This window comes from Orycteropus afer, unplaced genomic scaffold (assembly GCF_000298275.1).
Source record: "Orycteropus afer afer isolate SDZICR_OR568_19922 unplaced genomic scaffold, OryAfe1.0 scaffold00243, whole genome shotgun sequence".
NCBI classification, from domain to species: domain Eukaryota; kingdom Metazoa; phylum Chordata; class Mammalia; order Tubulidentata; family Orycteropodidae; genus Orycteropus; species Orycteropus afer.
Window position 1 is genome coordinate 1,590,837 of NW_006921830.1, and position 12,552 is coordinate 1,603,388.

At 43.3% G+C, this 12,552-nt stretch overlaps 1 protein-coding gene across 1 annotated transcript; it reads right to left on the reverse strand.

Annotated features, from left to right (window-relative positions):
- Positions 1-8,334: 8,334 nt before the first annotated feature.
- LOC103204123 (granzyme H-like) lies at positions 8,335-11,759 on the reverse strand. The gene is made up of 5 exons (XM_007949264.1): positions 11,669-11,759; positions 10,450-10,597; positions 9,833-9,968; positions 9,377-9,631; positions 8,335-8,496 (listed from the first exon to the last, which is right to left on the reverse strand). The coding sequence occupies exons 1-5, from the start codon at positions 11,721-11,723 to the stop codon at positions 8,335-8,337; spliced, it is 756 nt and encodes a 251-aa protein (XP_007947455.1). The 5' UTR covers positions 11,724-11,759.
- Between the last annotated feature and the right edge of the window lie 793 nt (positions 11,760-12,552).

Here is a 12,552-nt window from a genome sequence, read left to right on the forward strand (position 1 = left end):
GGAGCAGGAGATCAGTGTCCACTGTGGGATGGGGCTAGGCCTCAGAGAGTGGGGACATTCACTCACCTGTCTCTGCTCCAGAGACCAGAAGGAAGGCTAGTAGGAGCAGGTGAAGCTGCATCTTCCCTGGAAGACTTCCCAGGTCAGAGTTGCTGGTGTTTCTTCCTTGCTTGCTTTTAACCCCCAGGAGAGGGAGGAGGTGGAGGCAGGCACAGTTATCTCAAGGTCCACTCTGGTTTTGTGGTGATTTATCATAGAATGCTTTCCACAAAAGCTACCCTTCGTTCCCTGTTGTGTTTCTAAACAGCCCAAATCCAATTCTGTTCATTAATTGCGTGCTTATGGGAAAGTCAGGCAGTTACCATATCATTACACAGAGGTGAAGACTCAGATAAGACTCCAAAGGTGCAACGTGGGGACTGTAGGTTGTAGCATCCCCCAGAAGTACTAGCATCCTGGAAACCAGCATCCTCAATCATCGAACCACCAAAACTTTTGTTTTCATACTGCTAAGTTCATCTGAGTCAGAATTGACTCAGTGACAGTGAGTAAGTCCGTCAGGATAATTTCCTTAGCCAATGTGTGTATACACTTTATTCTGCGCCAGGACCAAGTATCTCGGAGATACATCTCTTTTTCTCAGAGAGCTCAGTATCTGTTGGAGGAGGTAGAAACATTAGTGACCAGAGCACAGTGTGGTGTAGGCCATGATAGAGAGACACTTAAGGCAGTAAGGGAGCCTGACCCCTTCTCCTAAACCCATAGCAATTCATTCATCATCATAGCTTCCTTTCTAAGGGATTTTTTAATGGCCATTTCATAAATATAAATACTCAGAGTGAAGGAAGCCATGTCTCCCAATGACTTTTATTGACTCCAATTAAGAAATCACTGTAGCCCAAGGAGTTAAATGTACTGATTGACTTAAGACCTTGTGTAGGCTCGAGTGATCACACCAAATTCCATGAACTCAGAATGGGAAAAGGCTGGTTCACCCTGGGAAAGTCAATTTACTAAATTGCTGATATCATGGGGGGTGGGAAAGTGTGCCTGGCACTAATAGACCAATAATTGCCCTTTTAGTTCTCTCTGTCCTCTGTCCAGAGATCCACATTTCTGACCTAGTAGGCCCAGCACATAATGTTGTTGCTGCTGTTGTGTTTCTTTCTGACACATGAGGTTGCCATGAGCCTGAGTGGACTTGATGGCAACTCAAAACAAGCATATAATAAACTTGCACTACCTCGGAAGGAAAATGGGCAATCTACTTCCGTAGTGATACTGCCTTGAAAACCCAAGGAGGGGTCGCTTTGAGTCAGGTCCAACTCAATGGCACATAACAACAACAACAAAATATTTACTACACTACTAAACTATTGTGATAATGTGTCTATAATGGAAATGAAGTACTATTGTTTCTAAACAGCCCAAATCCAATTCTGTTAAAAGAACAACTAAGTAATTATCTCTATATTGTTCCACTTGGTGACTTAAGTTTTCATTTTTGTATTTTTACACTTTACAATTTTTATAAGGATTATTTTATATGAAAACACACATTTCCAGTCTAAACTTCCTCTGCAAGGAAATTTGAACCTCTACTTTTTGGTACTTAGCTTTCAAAAGAATGGACATTTACAAAATAAACCTACCTTTTGATTATAGTGGTAATATATGTTCCTTTAGAAAATCTGGGAGCTCTGGTGGCATAGTGCCTAAGGCATTTGACTGCTAACCAGAAGGCTGGCGGTTCAAATCCACCAGCCACTCCTCGAAAGGAAGGTTGGGCAATCTACTTCCGTAATGATATCACCTCGGAAACCCAAGGAGGGGTTGCTATCTATGAGTCCGATCCAACTTGACCTACCACAGTGTGTGTAAGAAAATCTGGAAAAGAGAAACATTACTCCTTTGAGTATGTCCTACAGTCAAAGTCTTTGACATTTAAGTAGTGTATTTTAAGTATTTGTGATCATACCATATATGGAAGACAATTTCCTTTTTCTGTCTTTGAAACTTAAAACATATATTTAACTCATGCTGTTAAAAATGTATTAGTTAGTATCACTGTAGTCTTTTTTTAGTTATAAAAAATTCAACATGCAAGTAATTTAAAAAGTTCTTGGAAAATTTTGAAAGCAAGTTTAAGCAAAGAGATAAACCATTAAAATTACCTGATTTCTTATCATTCTTTGATAATTATCTTTAAAGTTTTGAAATATGATCTAATACATTTTTTTTTTTTTTTGTCTATGCAAATACAAGGAGCTCTGGTAGCATAGTGGCTCAGGCACTTGACTGTTGATCAGAAGGCTGGCGGTTCAAACCCACAAGCCACTCCTCGGAAGGAAGATGGGGCAATCTACTTCTGTAGTGATACCGCCTCGGAAACCCAAGGAGGGGTCGCTATGAGTCGGGACCGACTCGACGGCACATAACAACAACAACAACATGCAAATACAATAAAACCTACCAAAGTCGGAAACTGTGTAAGGTGAAAACCTGTCAGAGAAGGAAACCTCAAATATTTTCCAGTAATAAGCAGTAGGAAAGTGATAAGACTGCACCCTGTCAAATGTGGAAGACTTGTGAGACCCAGAAAAGCAAGGCAGTCCTGAGTTCCATCTCTCACCACTTTCACAGCATCTACGATTTTGAAACTTAAAAAGGGATTATGATAAACATGAGGCTCTGAAACTTTTTATGCTTAACAATTTGAGGTATACATTCTTCCCTGTCAGGACATATTCACCTACATCAGAATTGTAACAACTGCCGCTATTGTTATCATTACCCACTGCCATCAAGTCCATTCCGACTCATAGGAACCCGCATTGGGTTTCCAAGGCAGTAAATCTTTATGGAAGTAGATTACTTCATCTTCCTTCAGCTGAGCGGCTGGTGAGTCTGAACCACCAACCTTCTGGTTAGCAGTCAAATGTCTTAGGCACTGTACCATACTCACTGCCATGTAGTTGGATCTGACTCTCAGTGACCCCTTCTTGGCTTTCCCAGTCTGTATCACTACAGACATAAATTGCCCAATCCTCCTTCCAAAGAGTGGCTGGTGGGTTTGAACCGCCAACCTTCTGGTTAGCAGTCAAACGCCTTAGGCACTACACTACCAGAGCTCCCTTCTGTACCATAGAGCCCCTTATTATTATTATTAGGCAAGTGAAATTTAAAATGAAAATGTCACTTACTTAATCTATCACTCATAGGTGGAACTCTCAGGGTTTTGTCATTTTTTGTTAGTATAAATACTATTGTGAATGTCTAATTTTCCTCTGATAAATTCTTGGAGGAGGATTGCTGGATCAAAGGTGTACAAATTTAAGCCTTTTGTTCATATTGAAAAATTGCTTTCTAAGAAGCTCACGATAGTGTTATATAAATATAACTGTTTTCCTACACCATATCAACATGGACTATCTTATTATTCTTTTTTCCCATTTTTAAAACTCAGGAAAATTTCCATAAATTAAAATTCACCATTTGTAGTGTAAATTTTGCAAGTTTTAATGAACTTTTTTTAACAGTGCCAATCTGAAAATAATGTCATGATGTAGTTTGCATTTATTTTTAGATATTTAACATACTTATGTTTATCAGCCAAATAAATTTTTAAATGATTTGTTTTATTTTATTGTTGTTAAAAAAATACATGACCAAACATACACTAATTCAGCATTTTCCACACCTACAATTCAGTAACATCGGTTCTCCAAGTTGTGCAACCATCTCATCCTTCTTTTCCTAACTGGTCCTCACCTATTAACATAAACTCACTGCCCGGACATTCCCTATCTCATCGTTTGGTTACTAGTGTCAATTTGATCCTTTATAGCTCTTTAAAAGAACATAATGCTCAGGGCAGGCATTATATACTCATTAAGCTAAACTATTGTTTGGTTTAAGAAGATTTCAGGGGATATTTTTGTTTATGGTTTAAAGATTACTTCAGGGCAATCATTTGGGAGAGTTCATCCAGCCTCAATAGCTCCAGAAAGTCTATGAGAATTTGGAATTTCCTTCCTCAGCCATATATTTTTGAAGTTTAAAATGCCTATTTTTCCTTAGCTCAGGTTTCTATACCAGTTACTATTGCTGTTGAGTCAATTCTGACTCATGGAGACCCTATTTGTGTCGGGGTAGAATCAAGCTTCATAGTGTTTTCATTGGCTGAGTTTTCAGAAGTAGATAGCCAGTCCTTTCTTTCAAGGTACTTCTGAGTGGACTCAACTGCCAACATTTTTGTTAGCAGCCAAGTGTGTTCATCATTTGCAGCAACTGGGGAAAATAATGCATCTTGGCAATATCCTCTTGCTTGGACATTGTTTTGAAGAGGTTTAAACCCTTGAGAGTTTCCTGAGTTTTATAATGCTATGTAATTACTGCAGTTCAATACTATTTCCTCATTTTCATAATCATACCCGTTTGTACCACTAGTAACATGGAACCAGATTTTCAGTCAAGTGCTGGTAATTTATGAAAAAGAACAAGACCCTTGAATTGCCTAAGTTAGGGGAAGTCTTGACCTCACATGTACTCCAAACCTTTGGCCTATACTCTGATCTTTGGTCTGGTTACATGGTCTCTTTATCTGTCCAGTTTTTCTCAACATGACTATAAATCTTGGCATTGGAAAGGGAAGTCATCCCTTTGTTTCTGCTCCCTGTTACCTCTAGTGACTCATTTTTTTCTAAGTATTTAACTGCTTCTTTCTTTACTAAAACTTGGTGCTCTGCTCTAAAAACTACAGCAAAGGAAACCATATGGGGCAGCTTTACTCTGTAACACATAGGGTCTCCCTGAATCAAAATTGACTTGATGACACCTAACAACCACAACAATGAAGGTCTTGTCTGATGGTCCCTGAGAGGAACATAAGAAAGAAAGGAATTATAATTGATACTATATGCTTCTTTCCTATTTATTTTTTAATATTGAAGGGCTCATTCCTTCAGGTATGTGATACTTCTTGGTAGTTATGAATACTATTTGATTATTGTTGTGATTTTTTTTCCCTCCAGCTGTCTTGTCATGATTGTTTTAACTCCTGACTAGGTTACTAATGGATAGCCATAGCCAAACACTCTGAGGGAATGAGTTACTGGGGTTGCTGGCTCAGGACCATGGTCTCAGGGGACATCTACCTCAATTGGCATAATATGCTACACAAAAACATGGTTCTACATCCTACTTTGGTGAATGGAGACTGGGTCTTAAAAACTTGCAAGCAGCTATCTATGTTGCAACAATTGTTTTCTCCTCCTCTGGAGAAAAGGAGTATGAAGAAAACCAAAGATACATGGAAACAGTCCAAGGGACTAGTAGACCATGTGAACCTTAACCTATTTGACCCTGAGATCAGAAGAAATAGATGGTGTCTGGCTATGACTGTTAACCAGTCGGGATTTCCAAAATAGGAGAGCCTGGATAGAGTGGGAGAGATAGGCGAAAAGAAGCTCAGAATCATAAAAAGACCAGGCTTACTGGTTTAATAGAGAGTATAGAAACCCTTGAGACTACGGCCCCTAGTTACCCTTTGGGACTGGAATTGAACTCACTCCAGTGGCTTCCACCCAAATGAAAGGCAGGCATATAAGATGAACATTTACACCAGGTAGATTCACTCCTTAGAATGAACAACCAGGGCAGATCAGAAGGGCATTATTTGCACAAGGAGTTAGCTCAGAGGGCAGGGATGCTTTGGATAGAAGGACATAGGAAAAAGATAACCAAAGGGATGAAGTGGGAAGAGACATGTTACATTGTTGAGACAGCAATGAATGTCATGAAAGAAAATGTGTATGAACTGTTGTATGCAAAATGAATTTTCTCTGTAAACTTTCACTCAAAACATAATTTTAAAAAGAGAAAAATAAATAAATAAAAAGAGATGGTGTTGCAGGATGCTTTCTGCACAATAGTGTTTAGAAGGACATGCATTTTATGGTTACATGATCCCAGAGGGAGATATTTACACCATTTCACAATTGAGCATAGTGTTGTATTTATTGGCAGCAAGAAGGCATTAACTCAAGGTTGGAACTTATGCTCAGTTCTCAGGCAGTACCCCATATTAGTGGCATGACTTCAGAGAATATGACTGCTAGGTGTGCCTGGCAAACGGAGCCCAAACACCAGGAGACTCATATTTAGCAAAAGGCATTGCAAAAATTCCAGTATTGGGAAGTCAACAAATTCCCAGAAACTTTGGATGCATCAGTAACAATGATGGCCTGAAGATTAGAGGCAGGAATGTGTAGTAATGACTGGAATTACGTTTCAGTTCAATAGGACGGTTGTTTAAAGTCAGACTGATGCTTTCAGGTTAGATAGATAGATAGATAGACACTTTTTTTTTTTTTTTTTTGTCTACAATTTGAATCTATACAATTACATTCATGCCTGCCCTCTTCTCTAGATGAAATTGCTTAAGTGAATACAGTTGGGAAACTTCATATCTAGAAACCACAATCATTACCAAACCCACAGACCGTTGTTCTTGAGTTACATGCAAATTATTACCAGCAGTGAAAGATAAAATACAAATAGTTTCTTTCTAACTAACCTGAGGAAGGGAAAGAAAGTAGAAAATTCCAATGAATTCATCAACACAGTCAGTTTCATTTAGGTGCAGACAATAGACTAGTTATGCTCACTCTAATGTCTGGCACATTGTAGGTGTTCAGTGTGTATTTGTTGATTTTTGGCAAACATTGTGCTTTCCTGTCCTACTGCAGAGAAGAGCTCATTTTAATTCAAAAGACTGGCATGGCCCATGCTCTCTGCATGGAGTGTTAGCCTAGAGGTGAGCAGTGACCAAGAGGGATAGGCTCAAAGAGACATAGGCCAAAGGACCCTGAGTTAATGGCAGGCTCTGGCTGGATGTTGAGCTGGGTGAGGGGTTGAGTTAGCCCTTCCCAGGTGAGGGTTGGGGTCAAGGGTTCTGGAGAATGACCCTACTGTCAAAGAAACCAAGGTCCTTACCCCCTGTTGCAAAGAGCCAATGATCACAACAGGTTGAAGAGGGAAAGTAAAAGATTTACAGAGTATCATTACCCAAGGAGACAGTGAGAATCATTTCTGTAAAACATCTTGTCTCCCTGAGCAAAGGAGTAAACATGATTATATAGAGGAAAGGGAAGGGGGTTGAAGATCTCTTGGATAACCAGGAACACCTTTGTTCTCTTCCCTGGTTACTTCAGACTCAGTGTCCCTCTTTCCAGGGTCATCTTGCTCCATAGGCAACAGTTCTTAACCAAGACCAGTTGTGGCAGAGGGTTAGGTTTAAAAGAATACACAACTGAAAATAGCAAATTTAAAGAATCCATCCTCCATAAAAATACTGGTTATTCTATTTACTTCAAAGGAAGCAAAAGGGAGGGAAAAATAACGTGTTAGTTCCTATAATTAATATCCACTTTAATCATGCCTGCTGGCCTATGAAAATTTTACCGTTTTCAGTGAGGGGCCCCTTTAGCCTTCTAATTCAGCCTTCCACACTACCAGCCCTGTTCTCTGAGGGGCCTGTCTGGCACCAGCCTCTCGAGGGCCTTCTCTGCCAAGCTGCAACTTGGGATGGTAACCTGTGATGAGGTTCAGCTTTGCTGAAATCCCACAGGGCTCTGTGTGTCCTAGGTGGGGAGATGATGAAGGGGCTGGCTCAGATCAGTGTGGTCTGGAGGAGACAGGAGGTGACAGATTCTGAGAACTCTCAGTAGTAAGTGAGAAAGGAGGAGAAAGTGGGGCCAGGAGAATAGAACTTAGGGTGGACCCTGAACTCAGAGCAGGGCAGGGAAAGGAAGGAAGGAAACTAAGCCCAGGTGAGTATGAGGAGATTTTTAAGGACCCATTCCTCTAAAGCTGCCAGCTTCCCTGGCTGTGGAAAATAAAAGTTCTGCTGTTGCTCTTCCCTGAACTTCGGGCCGTGCCTGCTTGGCCTGCAGAACCTAGTGGATGTCCCCTTCCTCTCTGTGTGTAGCAAAGGGCAAGGAAGTAAGAAGTTCTCCTGAGCCCAGTACCAGAGAGAATTTCGTTTCTTCCTGAGGTTGTTCAGTCTCAGCCCTGCAAAAGGACAGACCCTGGAGATACAGGAGTGGGTAAGAAGGAGCTGGGTAACCACATTGCATGGAAATTTTGGAATGAGGTGAGGAGAATAGAGGAAGCAGGACACAAAGTACAATTGTGACCTTGTCCTGCCAGCCCAGAGTCAGTACCTGTGGAAAAAGATGAATGCATAGACAAGGCACCAACCAATACCTCTCAGCTAAGACACATTTATTAACGTGCTGGTCCTCCAAAGAAGATGTTCAATCAGAGAGGGCTTCAGTTTGATTCCTGCAATTGGAGGCGTTTTGTGGTTTTCTTTATCCAGCGCAGGTAACGGGAGACTTTGGTGAAGACCCGTGGTGGAATCCCAGTATTTTTTCCATAGGAGACAATGCCCTGGGCCACATTGTTGCACACAAGGGGACCCCCAGAGTCGCCCTGGGAACAGAAAGGGTCAGGGTTGAATTTGTTATCCTCCTGGTCCTGCCACCTTGGAGAGTTCCACATTGTGAGAGAAGGCCTTAGAAGGCCCCTGGGATGGCGTGAGAAGAGAGGGCCAGCAGGAATCCGGGCACCCTCAGCTGCCATACTCCAACCCTGAGCATTGTTACTACTTCACCTCACCCCAGGTTGTAGCCTATCTTCTTCCCTCAGCTCTAGGGTCACCTCCTTGTAAGAGCCTCTGGGACTTTTGATTCCAGTCTACTTCTTAAGGAAACAGGCAGTTGAGTGAGCTGAACACAGAATAGAGGACAGACAGCTCATTAACCAAGGTGAGTGCCAGCTCTTCAGTTGCTACCTGTTTTTAATTACTCCATGTTGAGTGAGAGCTGTTTTCTAGCATGTGGGCACTGGAGTGTGTCAAATCTACACACACACACCCCTGCCCAATAAAATAAAATAAAGCCAGTTGATGTCATGTCAATTCTAACTCATAACAACCCCATATGTTACAGAGTAGAACTGCTTCATAGGGTTTGTTTGGCTATTATCTTTATGGACACCTCTGGGTGAGTTTGAATCACCAACCTTTAGGTTAGTAGCTGAGTGCAAACTGTTTGTGCCATCCAGGGACCTTTAAGGTGGGGCAAGGAGTGGCAAATGCCTCTTTCTAGAAGGACACCTTTTTCAGATTCAATGCTGGTGGGCCAGCAGAGGCTCTCATGACTCCCCCACTTGAATGCTCCCCTCTTCTCTTCCCACAGAAAAGGAACATAGCCTAGTGAGTGAACTGGTCCCTCCATTGCTTGGATCTCCAAGCCTCAGATCTTTGCCAACCTTTTCCCCAGAGCCAGGCTAGGCAGATGCTAAATCCCACCTTAAAGGAAGACATCTTTTTCTTCGGGTCCCCCACACACATCTCACAGGCACTACTGTAATTGGGGAAGCGGGATTCACACTCCTGGTCCTTCTGCACAGTGAGCTCCACCTCACGCAGCCTGTTTGTTGAGGTATCCACTGACACTCGGCCCCAGCCGGCCACACTACACACCTGCCCTGGTCTCACCTGGACCTTTTTCCTGGGCAAGCGGAGTGGGCGCACAGCTGCAGTCAGGCTGGCTTTTGTCTTCAGCTGATGGGGAGAGACAGGAAAGTCCTGGTCAGCACAGCGTGCTGAGCCTGGAGACTGATGGACTGCACTGTATTCCTGCTCTTCCAAGGCCCTGACTAGTCCAGCAGCCAGGGTGGGAAGGTGGGAAGGGCAGGAGTTACAATAGAAGGAGAAACCCTCTGGACCCAGGGGAGCAGCGAGCATCAGGGAGTTGTGCCTCACCTGCAGCAGCATGATGTCATTGGAAATAGTCTTCTCATTATAGTCTGGGTGGCGGATGGCTCTTCTCACAGGGATTTTCTGCTGAGTCTTTTCCTGCTCCTTGATGTTGTGGGCCCCCAGGGTGACATTTATGGAGCTGCACAGAGAATAGAATGGGGCAGTGGGTCACATGCGCTGTAACCCAGGAGCTGAGAAGTGCAGGTGATGGCTGAGTCAGGGCAGGACTTTAGCTGAGGGGAAATGGACGCAACAGGAGGGTCTAAGCCCACTGTGCCCTTTGCTTCTTGTAGCCCAGGTGGGATGCTAGAGCCATTGGTAACTGCACCAGTGGTTCTCAGTGAAAACCAAGTCCTCTGATGTCTAGGATTGTGCTTTTTTTTAAGGGCCAAGAAAACAGGCAAGATTGTTTTTGTTTGCATTTCGGCCTCAAATACATGCTCCCAGTCGTTCAGTCTAGGCTCTATTTTTTTTCAGCAATGCCTCTCCCCACACAATTAGATGCCATCTTTCTTGCTCTCTCAGACCTCTTCTGGCCCTTGTGTTATGAGGAGCCCAGGGGGCACCTTGGAAAGAAGACAAGGGTACCTGGGGAGTGTGGGCTATATGATGCTCCTCACCTTCCCCAGCAGTGAGCAGCTGTCAGCACGAAGTCCTCTCGGATCAGGAAACCACCACAGATACTCTGAATATTTGCCTTCGAGAACTGAAGAAATGCCATGTAGGGGCGAGAGTGGGGCTTGGCCTCATGTCCCCCGATGATATCCCCTAAAAGAGAAATGTGTTCTGCTGTGTGTACCACCAAGTCCCTAGGGTAGGCATCTCCTTGTCAGCTCTAGAACTACTGGGCATTTGTGAGCCTGGAATGGTATGAGGTGGGGCATCTGTGGTGAGAGGCCTTAACTTCCTCTTCTGAACAAGGGAAAAGCAGTCCCTAATCTGTAATCTTTATTTTGCACATAGTTGGAGGTGAGCATTGCTGTGTTAGGAAGAGCACTGTCCCTAAGGCTCCAGAAAATTCCCTTCTTGCCATGTCTTTGTTTAAATGAATTTCTAAGACCTCTATGAGTCCCGTGTGGTGTAGGATAGTGCTGCTTTCTAATGGCCAAGATCTAAGTTCAAGGATCTAGATAGTGTTATGTCCTATTCCCTACAGCCTGACATAGTGGCTGCATGAAGTAATGTTCATTGGCTGCATGAAGGAATGGCCTCCAATTAGTAGATGAGGGTTGCTGAGGGTAGTGCTGGTGTGATTCTGGAAGGCAGAAAAGTTGGGATCTACCAAAGACAGTAGCCCATCCTTTAAAAGGGAGAAGTTTCTGAGGCCTGAAAAGAAATGCAGAGCTAGAGAAATGGGCTGAAGGATCCTGGGGCTGAACAAAGGCAAACAGTGTTATGGGCACAGTGCCCCCACCAATTCCAGGGTCAGCTACACTCTGGGCTTCTCTCCCAGGCAGAATGGTGAGGGGAGCACTTGTCTCACGTCATCCCAGACAGAGGTCAGGCCCACTCTGGCCTCTGCAAGGAAATTGGATCTTTTCTGCTTATTAATTTCTCACCCATTCCCATGCACTTGTAGGATAGTCCCACTTTTCAGATGAGAAGTTTAAGTCCTGGGGAAGGAATAGTACCCCTGACTCTTGTTAACAACATATTTCTTCCCTGCTCTTCCTGCTGAAGAAAGTATCCAGCATCATACTGGAGGCCTAGGGTGGGACAGGAGGTGGGATTAAGAAGGTTCCTAGTAGATGGATGCATCAGGGATGTGCAGAAGGAGCAGGAGATCAGTGTCCACTGTGGGATGGGGCTAGGCCTCAGAGAGTGGGGACATTCACTCACCTGTCTCTGCTCCAGAGACCAGAAGGAAGGCTAGTAGGAGCAGGTGAAGCTGCATCTTCCCAGGAAGTCTGCCCAGGTCAGAGCTGCTCTTGTTTCCCTGTGGCTTGTTTTTAGCCCCCAACAGAGGAAGGAGGTGGAAGTGGGTTCAGTGATCTCACAGTCCATTCTGGTTTTGTGGTGATTCACCATAGAAGGCTTTCTACCAAAATTACCCTTCCCTCCCTGCTGACGTTCATTGGGTGCTTATGGGAATATCAGGCAGTCACCACATCATTGAACAGAGATGATGACTCAGAGCAAACCCCAATGGTACAAGGTGGGGACTGTAGACTTGTAGCATCCCCCATAGAGGTACCAGAGTCCCGGAAACCAGTGTCCCCAGTGATAGAACCACCAATAGTTTCATTTCCATACTGCTAAGTGCATCTATGTGTCAGTTTCGACTCGATAGCATGAGTAACTCTATGGATAATTTCCTTAGCAGATGCACATTTATGCTTTCTTCTGTGCCAGAACCAAGTATATTGGTATACATCTCCCTTCCTTAGAGAGCTCACTATCTGTTGGAGGAGACAGAAATGATAGTGACCAGAGCCCAGTTTTGTGAAGGCCATGGTAGGGAGACAGTAAGGTAGTAAGGGAGCCTGGCCACATTCTACTAAACCAATAGCAATTCATTTATCATCAGAGCTTCCAGGGAATTTTTTAATGGACATTATTTAAATACAAGTGCTCCAAGTGAAAGAAGCCATCTCTCCCAGTGTTTTTAACAAAATTTTGTATTTGACTTTTATTGACCTCAGTTAAGAAATCACTGTAGCCCATGCTGTTAAAAGTACTGATTGACTTAAGACCTTGGCTAGGCTGGATTGAGTCACACCAAA

What these genes read in the sequence shown, in the direction of transcription:
- LOC103204123 (XM_007949264.1), bottom strand. Translation starts at nt 11,723, where the DNA reads ATGCAGCTTCACCTGCTCCTACTAGCCTTCCTTCTGGTCTCTGGAGCA. An exon ending in GCTGCTCACTGCTGGGGAAG is followed by an intron (nt 9,969 to 10,449) that starts GTGAGGAGCATC and finishes TTCTCTGTGCAG; the next exon opens with CTCCATAAATGTCACCCTGG. An exon ending in AAAAGATGTCTTCCTTTAAG is followed by an intron (nt 8,497 to 9,376) that starts GTGGGATTTAGC and finishes TTCTGTTCCCAG; the next exon opens with GGCGACTCTGGGGGTCCCCT.